Source organism: Nicotiana sylvestris, chromosome 12 (assembly GCF_000393655.2).
Source record: "Nicotiana sylvestris chromosome 12, ASM39365v2, whole genome shotgun sequence".
Lineage (NCBI taxonomy): Eukaryota > Viridiplantae > Streptophyta > Magnoliopsida > Solanales > Solanaceae > Nicotiana > Nicotiana sylvestris.
The window spans coordinates 127,965,851-127,979,475 of NC_091068.1; the positions used below are offsets into that span (position 1 = coordinate 127,965,851).

General features: G+C 36.3%; 2 protein-coding genes across 2 annotated transcripts; both read right to left on the reverse strand.

The window, feature by feature from the left end:
• Positions 1-6,241: 6,241 nt before the first annotated feature.
• On the reverse strand, positions 6,242-7,150 carry LOC104230572 (uncharacterized). The gene has a single exon (XM_009783412.1). It carries the CDS (start codon positions 7,148-7,150, stop codon positions 6,242-6,244), a length of 909 nt encoding a protein of 302 aa, XP_009781714.1.
• A 177-nt stretch (positions 7,151-7,327) lies between these two features.
• LOC138883704 (uncharacterized) lies at positions 7,328-8,650 on the reverse strand. The gene has a single exon (XM_070164409.1). It carries the CDS (start codon positions 8,648-8,650, stop codon positions 7,328-7,330), a length of 1,323 nt encoding a protein of 440 aa, XP_070020510.1.
• Between the last annotated feature and the right edge of the window lie 4,975 nt (positions 8,651-13,625).

The following is a 13,625-nucleotide window of genomic DNA, read 5'->3' on the forward strand; positions in this document are numbered from 1 at the left end:
AAGAAATCAGGCGTCCACCTGGAGAATGAGGATGAGAATTGAAGAAGTCAGGCGTCCACCTGGAGAATGAGGATGAGAATTAAAGAAGTCAGGCGTCCACCTGGAGAATGAGGATGAAAATTAAAGAAGTCAGGCGTCCACCTGGAGAATGAGGATGAAAATTAAAGAAATCAGGCGTCCACCTGGAGAATGAGGATGAAGAATTAAAGAAATCAGGCGTCCACCTGGAGAATGAGGATGAGGATGAGAATTGAAGAAGTCAGGCGTCCACCTGGAGAATGAGGATGATAATTAAAGAAGTCAGGCGTCCACCTGGAGAATGAGGATGAAGAATTAAAGAAATCAGGCGTCCACCTGGAGAATGAGGATGAAGAATTAAAGAAATCAGGCGTCCACCTGGAGAATGAGGATGAAGAATTAAAGAAATCAGGCGTCCACCTGGAGAATGAGGATGAAGAATTAAAGAAATCAGGCGTCCACCTGGAGAATGAGGATGAGAATTGAAGAAGTCAGGCGTCCACCTGGAGAATGAGGATGAGAATTGAAGAAGTCAGGCGTCCACCTGGAGAATGAGGATGAGAATTAAAGAAGTCAGGAGTCCACCTGCAGAATAAGGATGAAAATTAAAGAAGTCAGGCGTCCACCTGGAGAATGAGGATGAAAATTAAAGAAATCAGGCGTCCACCTGGAGAATGAGGATGAAGAATTAAAGAAATCAGGCATCCACCTGGAGAATGAGGATGAGAATTGAAGAAGTCAGGCGTCCACCTGGAGAATGAGGATGAGAATTAAAGAAGTCAGGCGTCCACCTTGTCAATGAGGATGAAGAATTAAAGAAATCAGACGTCCACCTGGAGAATGAGGATGAGAATTAAAGAAGTCAGGCGTCCACCTGGAGAATGAGGATGAAAATTAAAGAAGTCAGGCGTCCACCTGGAGAATGAGGATGAAGAATTAAAGAAGTCAGGCGTCCACCTGGAGAATGAGGATGAGAAAAAGAAGAAGTCAGGCGTCCACCTGGAGAATGAGGATGAAGGAAGAAAAGAAGCAGTCGAGGCACCCACCTGAAGAACGAGGGAATGCAATTGAAGTGTTGAAACCAAAAGTCCACTCATGTGAGAAAGGAGCACACTTAGAATCAATAAAGCAGAGGAGTCCAACAGAATCCCCAGCAAGAAACAACAAGAGTTCCAAAAGGAATACGGAATAAGCCAAATGCCCAAGAGTCACCAAGATATCAAGACAACAAGAAACGCAAGGGCATGATCTAGATAAGATTTTTATAATTCATGTACCATAGTCTAGTCTAATTTTGTATTTCCTTTAAAGTAAGGTGTAATAAGGAGGTCAGCAAGCAGTAAAAACAGCACGAAGCAGCAGTAACATCACAGTCCCGCGGTAGTCCCAGCTACCCCAAAGTTCCCGAACTACATTGACCTGATTCCTTTATAGCCAAGGATATGTAGGAAACCTTTGAAGCAGAGGTTCGGTCAAATCTTTCTAAAAATGCTTCCCACGGAGTATTCGAACGGGCAAAAATCGCTCGTATCCGCTCACTTTATCTTTGCACGAAAACTCTTCGAGTTTCCGCACAAAGAGGGGCAGCTGTGAGCACGTGATTTTTGCTTTAACGAAAACTAATCCAAAAATAAATCAAAAAATAAAATAAATTTCTCTTACTGTGTAATTTCTGAATTTGCGTGATGTTAAAAATTTGTTTATGTCCGTAAAATGTTTGCTTTGTCATAATTAAACAAAAATAAAATAAAATACATATTTGCATGAATATAGGATTTAATTATGCATTTAAGAGATAATTTAAATAAAATCACAAAAATATGCATTGGTTCTATTTCAAATGTTTCATTGTGTGATTGATGTTTTGACTATGTGTTAAATAATTGTTATGAAGTAATTAATATTTTTGTGTAAGGTTAAAAAGTGTTTTATAATTTTTATTAAGATTTTTTATAAATAAAAATAAAAAATTTTGTAATGGTGAAAAAAAAATTGGACCTGGATTAAAATCCAGGCCCAAGTGAATTAATTCCCCCCACAGCCCAATCCGAACAGCCCAAGTCTGACCCAGTCCCAAGCTAAGACCAAACGACGTCATTTGGTCACCTCTCATCAAGGGCCGTTGGATTAAAACCAACCAACGGTCAAGATCCCCTGCCCTTACCCGCAACCCACAACCCGACCCATTGACCCGACTCAGTCCGACCCCAACATTAAACCAAACGACGTCGTTTGGATTAGTGGATTGATCCTGGCCTTCCATCTTACTTGATCGGACGGACGATACCAATCCACCCCACCCCTATATAAATCCCAAACCTTTACCCCGGCCCCTAACTAAACACCCCCCCATCCTCTGCTGTTCATCGTCTTCCCAAACCCCCACTCCTAACCCTAGCCGCCCTAGGATTCCTTCGCCTGAAACCCGGCGGCATCAACGCCGCCGGTCACCAACTTAACACCCTAGGACCTCCTGAACCTCCCCTACACGAATCCAACCTTAGTTTCCTTCGAATCAGGCCACAACTCTTCGAATCTTAAATCGAAGGTTGGCCTGAAAACTTGATCTAAACCAATCAGCCCCAAATTAACACCATGGCTTCCCCTAACAACCCTTGTTATGGATCTGAAGTTAGTTTGGTTCGAATCAGCTCTGAACTTCTCGAATCTTCTTTTGAAGATTCGGACCAAACAAAGATGAACTCAGATCCGTTTCAAACTAACACCAAATGACCCCTAGGCTACCCTCACCATTGTGTCATGTTTGGTTCTTCTCGAATCTGACCAGAAATGGTTAAATCCCAAATCGAGTTTTTAAGAACCCTAAAAATACCAAACTTCCGGATTCGGTTCAGATTATGATGAAGATTGAGGTTTAATCGACCTTAGTCGAAGTATTTTCAGTGGAAAATACTTCGACTAAGGTCAGTTTGATTTCAAACAAAAAATCCGAAATCCAAGTTGAGTTCGAGTCGGAATAAAATTAAAATTCAGAGGTATTTTTCTATTTATTTTATGTATTCTATGTGTATTGTTGTCTGTTTTTATATTTGTGTTTTGATTAATTCTGTCATTACTGTTTCTTACCTATCTACTTGATCAGAATGTGAATTGTTTCTATTGATTGTGATTGTTTACAATGTGTGTAATCGACTCGATTAAGTTCGTCGATTAGTTATATTACGAATTTTTCATTTTCTGAAAATGTTGACTGAAACAGTCTGATTCTATTGTTTGGACTAATTATTGACAAATGTTGTAAATAGTCAATTGATTAGTATTCGTCAATTAAATCATGTTTGTTTATGAATTAGTGAATTCAAATGTATGCTGTATTGTTGTTTTCTAAACGGGACATTGTCAGTATATTGACAATGCTCCTGTATTTGTTTGCTTTTAATTCAGTTTTGAATTCCAGTTGAAAGAATCCTGCATGTTCTGTATAATGTTAAGTTTGTTTTTATTCAGTTGATAATTCCCTGTTTTAATTCAGTTTTTGTCAGTCAGCTATTAGAGATGTAATACTGTTTCAAAATCATAGGATTGGTTATAGCTGTAAATTAGAAAGATAGTTAAGTCTATACAGATTGTAGAATCTGTTTTACAGTGGGTTATGATTTTTCAAGTAATAACATCAGGATTTCAGGGGCACTTCTGGGAATGAGCAGTAAAAAACAGGGTGGTAGTGCTAGTATATTATAATGTAATGTTAGTGGCTATTAGTTAATGATACTAATGGGGAACAAGGGATAATGGGCTGCTGAAAATCAGGGAAAAGGTTTTACATAATGGGATTTTCTGTTTTTAAAAAGAAGAAGGGGGTCCAAGAAGCACTTAAATTGCCTAGGACCAGCCCTGTATAAATACAGGAGCTGGACAGACAGTTAAGGAGGACAGAATTTTGAGAAAGAAGGACAGAATTTTGAGAAAGAAAAACAGAATTTTGAGAAAGAAAAACAGAATTTTGAGAGAAAAAAACAGAATTTTCAGAGAGCTTTTTAACAGAGAGAGAATTTTGAAGAGAGAATTTTTTAAGAGATTTTGAGGGCTGAGATTTTAAAGGAAGCAAACAGAAAATAGGACACTCACATACACACTCACATACAGATACAGCAGCAGAAACAGAAAATCAGAAACAAACTGAAGAAAAAAACTGAAATCTGAAATGTTGTTCTTTTGTTGAATCTGTTCAACTTTATGTGATTCCACTGTTCAGTTAAAATCCGAAGTGTTTCTTAAAAGTACTTTACTGTGCATCTGGGCTCTTCGAATCCTATTCCTGTTCAGATTTACTGTGTTATCAGTATATTCTACTGAATTTGTTACTGCTGTAACTGCTGAAACTTACTTCTTCTACCTCCATTTTCAGGTATATGTCTTTTAAATTTTAAGTTGGAAATGAAGTTTGAATTGAAACGCTATTTCCAATTGTCCAAGTTCATTATTTTCATTTTTTATGTTGATTAATTAGTAGTGAACTCAATTTGATAGCCATGAGTTAAATTGTCTTATTTTGAAATTCATATAAAACTTTGTAATAATGTTATCCATGTCAAACTTCATTAGTTTAAGTTATCTATGAGTTATGTAAATAAGAAGTATGGTATAAAGTAGGTTTTATTTACACTTCATGGTGTTGTTAGATAGGTATAGCATAATATAGCATTATCAAAGAAAATATGCTATAAGTTTATCTTGTTAGTTAATTAGTTGTTGTTTAAAGCTATATGATGATTAGCTGCAATTTGCCATCTTTTGGCATAATATTGGTGGTGTTCATAATTTATAGTTGAAAGATGTATTAGTATAATCCGTATGTTCAAAAGTGTCAAATATAGTAAATAATATTGTATGCAATATCATTTTATTAAGTCAACAAGACTTATTCTCTTTCTTAGTAATAAAAGGCTTAGGAACTTATACAATGCAAAAATTAATAGTTAGTAATAATTCACATAGATTGAGAATCAAATTGGTTTGATTATATCTATATCTATCCTAACTCAATCATAGGCATAACTAAGTAAGTTAATTTCATCTATTAAGATTAAAACGAGTATGTGAGAATAAGTTGAGTTGTATATACACAAATGGCAACATTTTAAATCAATGGTAATTAAAAATAGAATTTGCATTAAGTAATCATGAAAATTCCCGGAAAATATTTCCTTCCTTTATGAATCATTTATTTTCGGTTTCATATGCAATTTATTCTTTGGCATATATACATATGTCACATTTGTTTTAAAGTTAGTATTAATCATATTTTTATTCTGTCCTTTGACTTTGAATAATTGGAATGAATATGATTTATATTCGGAAATTATAATCAATGGTCAATATTTAATAAATTGTGGTTTATTTTCCAAAAATTAAAGAATATCTTAAAACGAGATTTCTCGTGATATAACAAACATTTTTTTTGGAAATTCCATAATATCATTACAAATATGTTGCGCAATTAGGGATACGTTCGCGTACCCTGATTATACTTTTAAAAGCAAAATTTCGGATTATGCGTACGCGCAATTTCGAGCGAATATTTAATAAAAGGATTTTTCTAAAGGCGTTAAATCAATTTCATAAAAATCCGATATGTACGGTTCATTATTCAAGAAAAATAATTATTCTTGATTCAACGCAATCTCGAAAAAATGTGCTTAATAAATATATTGTCAAAAGTAATTGTGTACACGTGCGCGTGACACAATTCCGCATCTTTTTAACTTATAACACGAATATACGTACGCGTAATTCGATTCAAAGAAGGTTTCTCAATCACAATAAGTATAAGCGGTAGTAAAATCAGATAACATCAATATTTAATAAAATCAAGATGATTAAGCCAATAATAAAAACAGTTAAGCGACCGTGCTAGAACCACGAAATTCGGAAATGCCTAACACCTTCTTCCGGATTAACAGAATTCCTTACTCAGGATTTCTGGTTCGCAGAAAAATAAACAGAGTCATATTCTCCTCGATTCAGGGATTATAATTGGTGACTTGAGACGCCTCAAAATTCCCAGGTGGCGACTCTGAAACAAATAAATAAATCCCGTTTCGACTGTCCTTTAATTGGAGAAAACTCCCCACGCGCCCCCGCGGGCGCGGGAAAAAGTAGGTGCGACATTTAGTTTGATAATATAAACTTTTACAATCACAACAACTTATCGAGCAAGAAAATAATTAGTTACATTATCACAAAAACAAATATTATCAATTTACAATTGTACGCGACGAGTTTTCATACTTTGAAAAAGATCAATAATAGCATCATTACTTACAGTTGCAAATACCTTACGCTCTATATTGCAAACTAAACAACCATTCAAAAACTCTTCACTAATGCTATTACGTAGATCACTTTTTATGAGCTTCATTGAGGAGAATGCCCTTTCCACGCTTGCAGTAGCAACAGGTAGAATCAAAGTCAACTTCACAAGTAAATAAATATGACACCAAGTTTGATCCAATTTCGTCTCTGCCATCACTATAGCAAGATCCTTCATTCCCTTCAAGTTGATAAATTTGCTATGAGGCATTCGAGCATAGACAATGAAACTATCAAGCTGAAAGCTGAGATCTCGAAGCTTGTTGTCATCAAACTCATTTGGATAATACTCGGCCAACTTCATTATTCTGTCTTTGTCATAATTAGCAAATGAATCAATCGGATTCAAACAAGCCATACCAAGGAGTAAGTCACTAGTCACTACATCAAAACGACTATTTAACTCATGAAGCTGCAAATCAATAGCTGCATAAAATATTTCCACACTAAAGTGATGTAAATATGAAACTCCCGACCTCTTTCGTTTCGATCTTGGATAGTCTTCATCCATTTTGGGGATCATAATATCATGTTTACCACAGAACGAGTAAACTTCATTCATTAAGAACTCGAATTCACTTTCTCTCATAGTCTGCAATCTTATCTTTGCAAGGTCAAGCAACCTCATAGCATTGACTATGTCTTGATCTTTCTTTTGTAAAGCTTTGTTCAATTCATTTGTAAAAAGCAACATCTTGAATATCAAGTGCAATAAAAACACAAACTCAAATTCTTGAATATTACCCAAAAGATTTTTTGCTGCAAATCTATCAAGAGAAAGAAGACTATCTTGTTGCATATCATTAAGCACGTTAACAATCGAAGAAAATATAATCAAGAAATTTTCCAAGGTCTTAAAATGCGAACCCCAACGGGTATCACCCGGTCGTTGGAGCCCACGTTCTTGATTCAATCCTTGGCCGGTAAGTATTTCTCCAGAATTAAGTAATTCTTCCAACTTCTCTACTTGGTGTTGTCAAAGTATTTCCCTGCGTTTAAAAGATGCTCCAATAGTATTCAATGTGTTAGTGACAACATCAAAAAAATTATTCACATCCGAATGCTTTTTAGAAAGAGCTACAAGTGTTAATTGTAACTGATGAGCAAAACAATGAACACAATAGGCAGATGGAACATCTTGTAAAATCAAAGACTTTAGGCCATTTATTCTTCCTTGCATATTACTAGCTCCATCGTAACCTTGTCCACATAGCTTGGATGAGCTTAACGAGTGATCCAAAAGCAAATCATAAATTGTTTTCTGTAATGATAGTGCAGATATATCATTCACATGGACAATACCCAAAAAGCGCTCAATCACCTCCCCTCTTTTGTTAACATATCGTATAACAAGGTCCATTTGCTCTTTATGTGAGATGTCCTTTGATTCATCAACCAATATCCCAAAAAAGTCATCATCCAAATCTTGGATAATAGCTTTAATTGTTTCTTTAGCACAAGCATCTACAATATCCTTTTGAATTGCTGGACAAATCATTATATCATTTTTTGGAGCTTTATGTAATATTACCTTTCCCACATCTAAATGCTTATCCCCATGAAATTCCAAAAGTTCAAGAAAAAGACCTTTGTATTCGGAATCTTCACTTTCATTATGACCACGAAATGACAATCCATTTCTCAAGAGAAATCTTACCACATCAACCGAGGTATTTAAACGTATCCGATGATCATTTTTTACTTTCTCACTTTTCTTGTGAAAAGAAGATTGAATCGATTGTTCTTGATTTATCAAATCTTGCATCCTATTAAAACATTTGTGATGGATACTACTTACTTCCCCGACATGCGTTCTAAGTCTTTCCGTACCCTTGTTCCAACCCTTAAAACCATTTTTTGTAAATGCATCTCCCGCATTACCGCGACTTTCAAGTTCATTCTTAAATAAATAACAACACAAACAAAATGCAGCATCACTTTTTATGCTATATTCCAACCATTGAGAATATAGACCCTTAAACCAATCGGGATTAAATTGACGCATTTTGTTCCCAAATTTAGTTTTAGGGAAAGCATGGCCACTCGGTTGACAAGCCTCTTTTTGAATATAATGTCTCCTCACTTCATCTCGGATATTAGGGGCATACTGAAGAATCAGTATTCTTTCTTTGGGATCGGGATTGGGAGATCCTAGCTCAAGAACACTATCAACATTTGAAGGAGGGGATAAGATTGTCCCTCTTTGGATTTCAGGAGCTATATTCGAACTAACAGAAGGCCGACTACTACTATTGGAACTTGATTGGCTAATGTTTGACCTGATCACAAATTTATCCATTTTGATGTTCCTACAAATTCAAATATCTCCCATCATCAAAATTCAAATTCATAATAAAACTAAGGGAATCACACTTTTAAATTCATAATAAACAAGAGGAATCACACCCCTTCTGTATTCAAGAAAATAAGGGAATCACACTCTTTCAAACATAATAAAATAGAGGAATCACACCCCTTTCAAGTTCAATTAAAATAAAATGAAAACTTACCAGTTCTTCTGCAACTTTTGATAATTTTATCTTTGAGATCAAATGGAAATGCTTGCCCACTGTTGCGTTAAGTTCCTACAGAGAAGGCTTCCATCAGTTAATTCTTGGTGACAGTGAGTACGTCATGCAAATCAAGCAGTCCAATCTACTGAGTCGACTATTTTAAACTACAATTCTAAGGCATTTGTTCTTTGTCCTTAGTTTATTCATGCGATGCATGTTATTCTGAACCAGCAGCGGGAAAGGTTTTGGTTCCTACTCTGCTCGATGGGCAAATTTTTGAATCTACATTTACTTCTTTTTGTTCGAATATGTTAATCAACACCTTGACAAATGCTAAACTGTCTGATTTCCGGTTACTACAATCGAAGTGGGCTGGTAATTCAATATCAAATTATCAATCAAAAAGGATTAGCTCAAGAAAAGTTATCAAAATAAATCTAAATCAGAAAAAATCTCCTTCATTCAGTAGTTACAGGAAAAAAAATTCCAAAATCGGAATAAACCTATAAGAAAACTTATTAACTAGTTTAGAAAAAGATTGGACCTTACCTTGGAGGAATTGGAAAATAGCATTGCACAAGCAGTTAGAGAGTAAATGGAGACAAGATGTCAAGATTAGCTTTAGCTTTTAGAACAAGAAACAAGAACAAATCAAAATAGGAACTAGGGTTTTGCTTCTTCTTTTTAACGTGTGACCTTTTGCTTTTGGGATAAATTGAGATTAGGAATTAGGGAATAATTTTGATATTTGGGAATTGGGGAACCGTGTAGATTGTCATCTCTATGTAGAAGTTGGGCACTGATATATCTAATAGGATATATGAAAGGCTGCGTTAGAATAAATAAATAGAAAGAGAAAAAAAAAGATTTAAGAAAAACAAATAAAATAACCAAAAGCCAAGCAGGGATTCGATCCCTTGCCCTTAGGCTTTTAGGAATAAGAAGGCAAAACCAATGCACCACTTCACCCTTTTTGACCATGGGTGCCAGCAAATATATATAACTACTTTTTTGCAAATTATGTACATCATATACATATTTTAGCCGAGGGACCATGGGTTCACGTGAACCACATTTTTCATAGTAAATCCGCCTTTGCCTATAATGTGAAATTGTAGTGCTGCTTTCTCGCCTGGTTTGTTGGATTCTCATGTTGTTTCTTTCTGCCCAGATGTGATATACTGCTGCTGCAAATAAGACCTCAATACTGCTCCAGTTGCTCTTCTGTTATTTCCTTTCTGAGATAACCAAGCTACTTCACTGTCCCAATGAGTGACCTATCTAGTGATTGTCACGCCCCGAACCTGGGCAGCGAGACCGGCACCCGGTGCCTCACTTAACCTAGTGTACCAACTTGCGACTGAGGACTCTGAAAATGCAGTGTCATACTTTGGCCATGGGGCCACATTACAAGACAATTTGCGAAACAAAATATAAATCTGAACGGAAACTAACTTTTACTAAACATCAATATAAAGCTGGGCTGACAAGGTCGTCATAACTACTACAGCTGACAAACAAACAAAATATACATACAAGGCCAACAAGCCCAACATACTGCACTAACTAACAGGATATATCTACAAGCCTCTACTGATGGATGTACTGTGATCGGAACAGGGCCCTAACCTACCCATAATATATATACATATATACACAAAATGCTAGACCCGACAACTCCGAAGGACGTGGAATTTTCCGATCAAGCTGAACTCGGTCAACACCTACTGAGGAGGTCTACCCGTCTATCTATCTGAACCTGCACGCATGAAATGCAGCGTCCCCAGAAAAGGGACGCCAGTACAAAATAATGTACCGAGTATGTAAGGTAATAAAATAACTGAAAGCTAAAACTAAACTGATAATATAATAACTGAAAGTAACGTAGAGTCAAAGATGATCTGGAGATATACTTACCTGCTGATACTGACTCAACTCTCTCAATATAGTAAGTAAAATAAATGTCCGACCCTAAAAGGCTCGGTACATGTAACTGCTCGACTGTAGTAGGCTCTCTCATAGGCGCTCGACCATACTAGGCTAGGTATCTCAACCATTCTGGGCTCACTCATAGGCGCTCGACCATAATGGACTCGGTATATAACTTACCATCTGATCAGAGGTTGCCCAATAGGGTCCTGCCCATCGATTATAGCTTGATAGTGGTAAAAATACTGTAGTACTGTATGTATGTGTGTGTCTGTATATATATATACACACACCCTCTATTCTCTTTACTAGAAGAAGACAATACTTAACTAAATATAAAGTCCCGATAAGGGAGAATACTGTAACTTATGAGACTAGGATAATGTACATAAGTTCAGCAATACGAACTTCTCTTTATGTCTCGTTATCAAACCCATGTAGTTACGGGTCCATGCGAAAATGAAGGAAAATTTTAGCCTTAACGTACCTTATCAAAATCTTTACAATCACCAATTTGAACTTGCCTCTTCGCACCTTAATCTACAACAACGATAATAATACTATCATTAAATTATGGAAGGTACAACTATCGCACAACGAACGACAAACTTATTTTGTATTAAAATGGGCAGCATCTCCCCGATAATTCTTACTTCCTCCAAATTAAAGATAACATCAACAACACAAGAACACAACAATAACAATATATATACATTATATTCCAACCTTATATACACCACACAATATACAAAACAGCCCAACATACCTCAATCTCTTCATACGTAAAACGGCCACCGTAGTAGTGTCAAACAGCCCGAAAATGTTACGACGAACGACCAGCCCACCACCCTGCATTTAAGTGGTGTTTCTTCACAACCTTGCTCCTCCAAAACTCCATAAAATAGTAGTAAAACACGCAATCCAACAACAACATAAAACAGTTCACTACAAGTGAATAACTCGAACTCACGGCTTCCGATCACCGTCCCGTGAGTTCTTACAATTATAGAACGACTTTACATACATATCCAACATAAAAAATTGATGAAATAGAGCAATAAATTTACCTTATTTGTTGAATAACTTAGCTCCTAACTTGGTTTTTCAAACTCTAGGTTTTACCTCCAACTAGAACTTGAAAATGAGAGAAAATCAATTAGATTTTGTGGGCAATTTTTGGAAGGATATTTGCAGAGGTTTAGGTCTAGGATTGTTATGTTGTAGGAGATAAGCCCTTAAATGGGCTTTTTGGCCGACCCAAAATAGCCCCTTTTTGGACTCTCATTTAAGCAAGTAGGTGACACACCTACTTGTCACCTAGCAGTCTATGTAGTCTCGCAAAAATACATATATCTCTCTACTCCAATGTCGTATTAACAAACGGTTTAATACGTTAGAAAATAGACTCATAGATATTTAATTTGATGGGTGGAACACCTCGTAAATCTAAGTATATTGGGAGAAAATCGCAGTTACACGTGACACAAAATTAAGTAAAACTTATGAACGTAACTTGTGATGACTTTCATCAACTTTTGTTGCACAACTCGCTTAACTTCAAAACTTAACACATGACTATTATAAAACTAAAATAAATCATAACATAACCCTTTTATCATGTTAAGAACCCTATCTTATCCCAAAGTTACGAGTTATAACATTCCCAACTTGTCGACTTTCGACAAACCATTATTTTCTTCAATTCCTTCAGCTTCTGAACCTTCCAACCCTCTTTGTACTTGTTGTTCATGATCTACAATATTTGAAACCTCTGAGGAAACATAAAACTTTATATACTTTCAAATATGATCTCTTTTTTGGTCCTACATTAGTTTGCTCACGAAGCACTTTTACGTACGAAAATATAGGGTGTAACATCGGTAAGTATATCGTCAGATCATCTTTGACTCCCAGTTACTTTCAATTATTATATTATCAGTTTAGTTTCAACTTTCAGTTATTTTATTGCCTTACATACTTGGTACATTATTTCGTACTAACATTCCTTTTCTGGGGACACTGCATTCCATGCGTGCAGGTTTATATAGACAGACGGGCAAACCTCTTAAGTAGGTGTTGCCCAAGTTCAATTTGATCGGTAAGCTCCACGTCCTTCGGAGTCGCCGGGTCTAGGGTTTTGTGTACATATTGTGTATGCGTGTATATATATATGTTATGGGCAGGTTGAGGCCCTGTTCCGATTATAGTACATCCATCAGTAGAGGATTGCAGACATATCATGTCAGTTAGTGCAGTATGTTGGGCTTGTAGGCCTTGTATGTATACCACAATATAAAGAACATAGCAAGAGACTCCAAGAAAGCAAACTAAATTATAGATACGAAAGTTTTCCTACAAAAGGGCTGGCTTCAACAACTCATAAAGGATGACAAGAAGTTATCTAAATATGAGTTTTGGTTGAAGTATGTAGCATTCTTGGGGCATATTGTATCCAATGAATGTATAAAGGTAGACACTCAGAAGATTGAGGCCGTGAAATCCTGGCCTAGATCTACCACTCCGATAGAGGTTCATAGCTTTCTAGGCTTAGCAGGATACTACCGGAGGTTCGTAGAGGGTTTTTCTTCCCTTTCGGCACCATTGACGAAGCTGACTCAGAAATCAGCTAAGTTTCAGTGGACAAAGGCTTGCGAGTGGAGTTTCCAAGATCTTAAGAACAGATTGACCTCAGCACCAGTTCTAACACTTCTATAGGGTCCAGAGGTTATGTCGTGTATTATGATGCCTCATGTGTCGGGTTAGGATATGTCTTGATGCAACATAGGAAGGTAATTGCGTATGCTTCAAGGCAGTTAAGGAAGCACGGAGGAA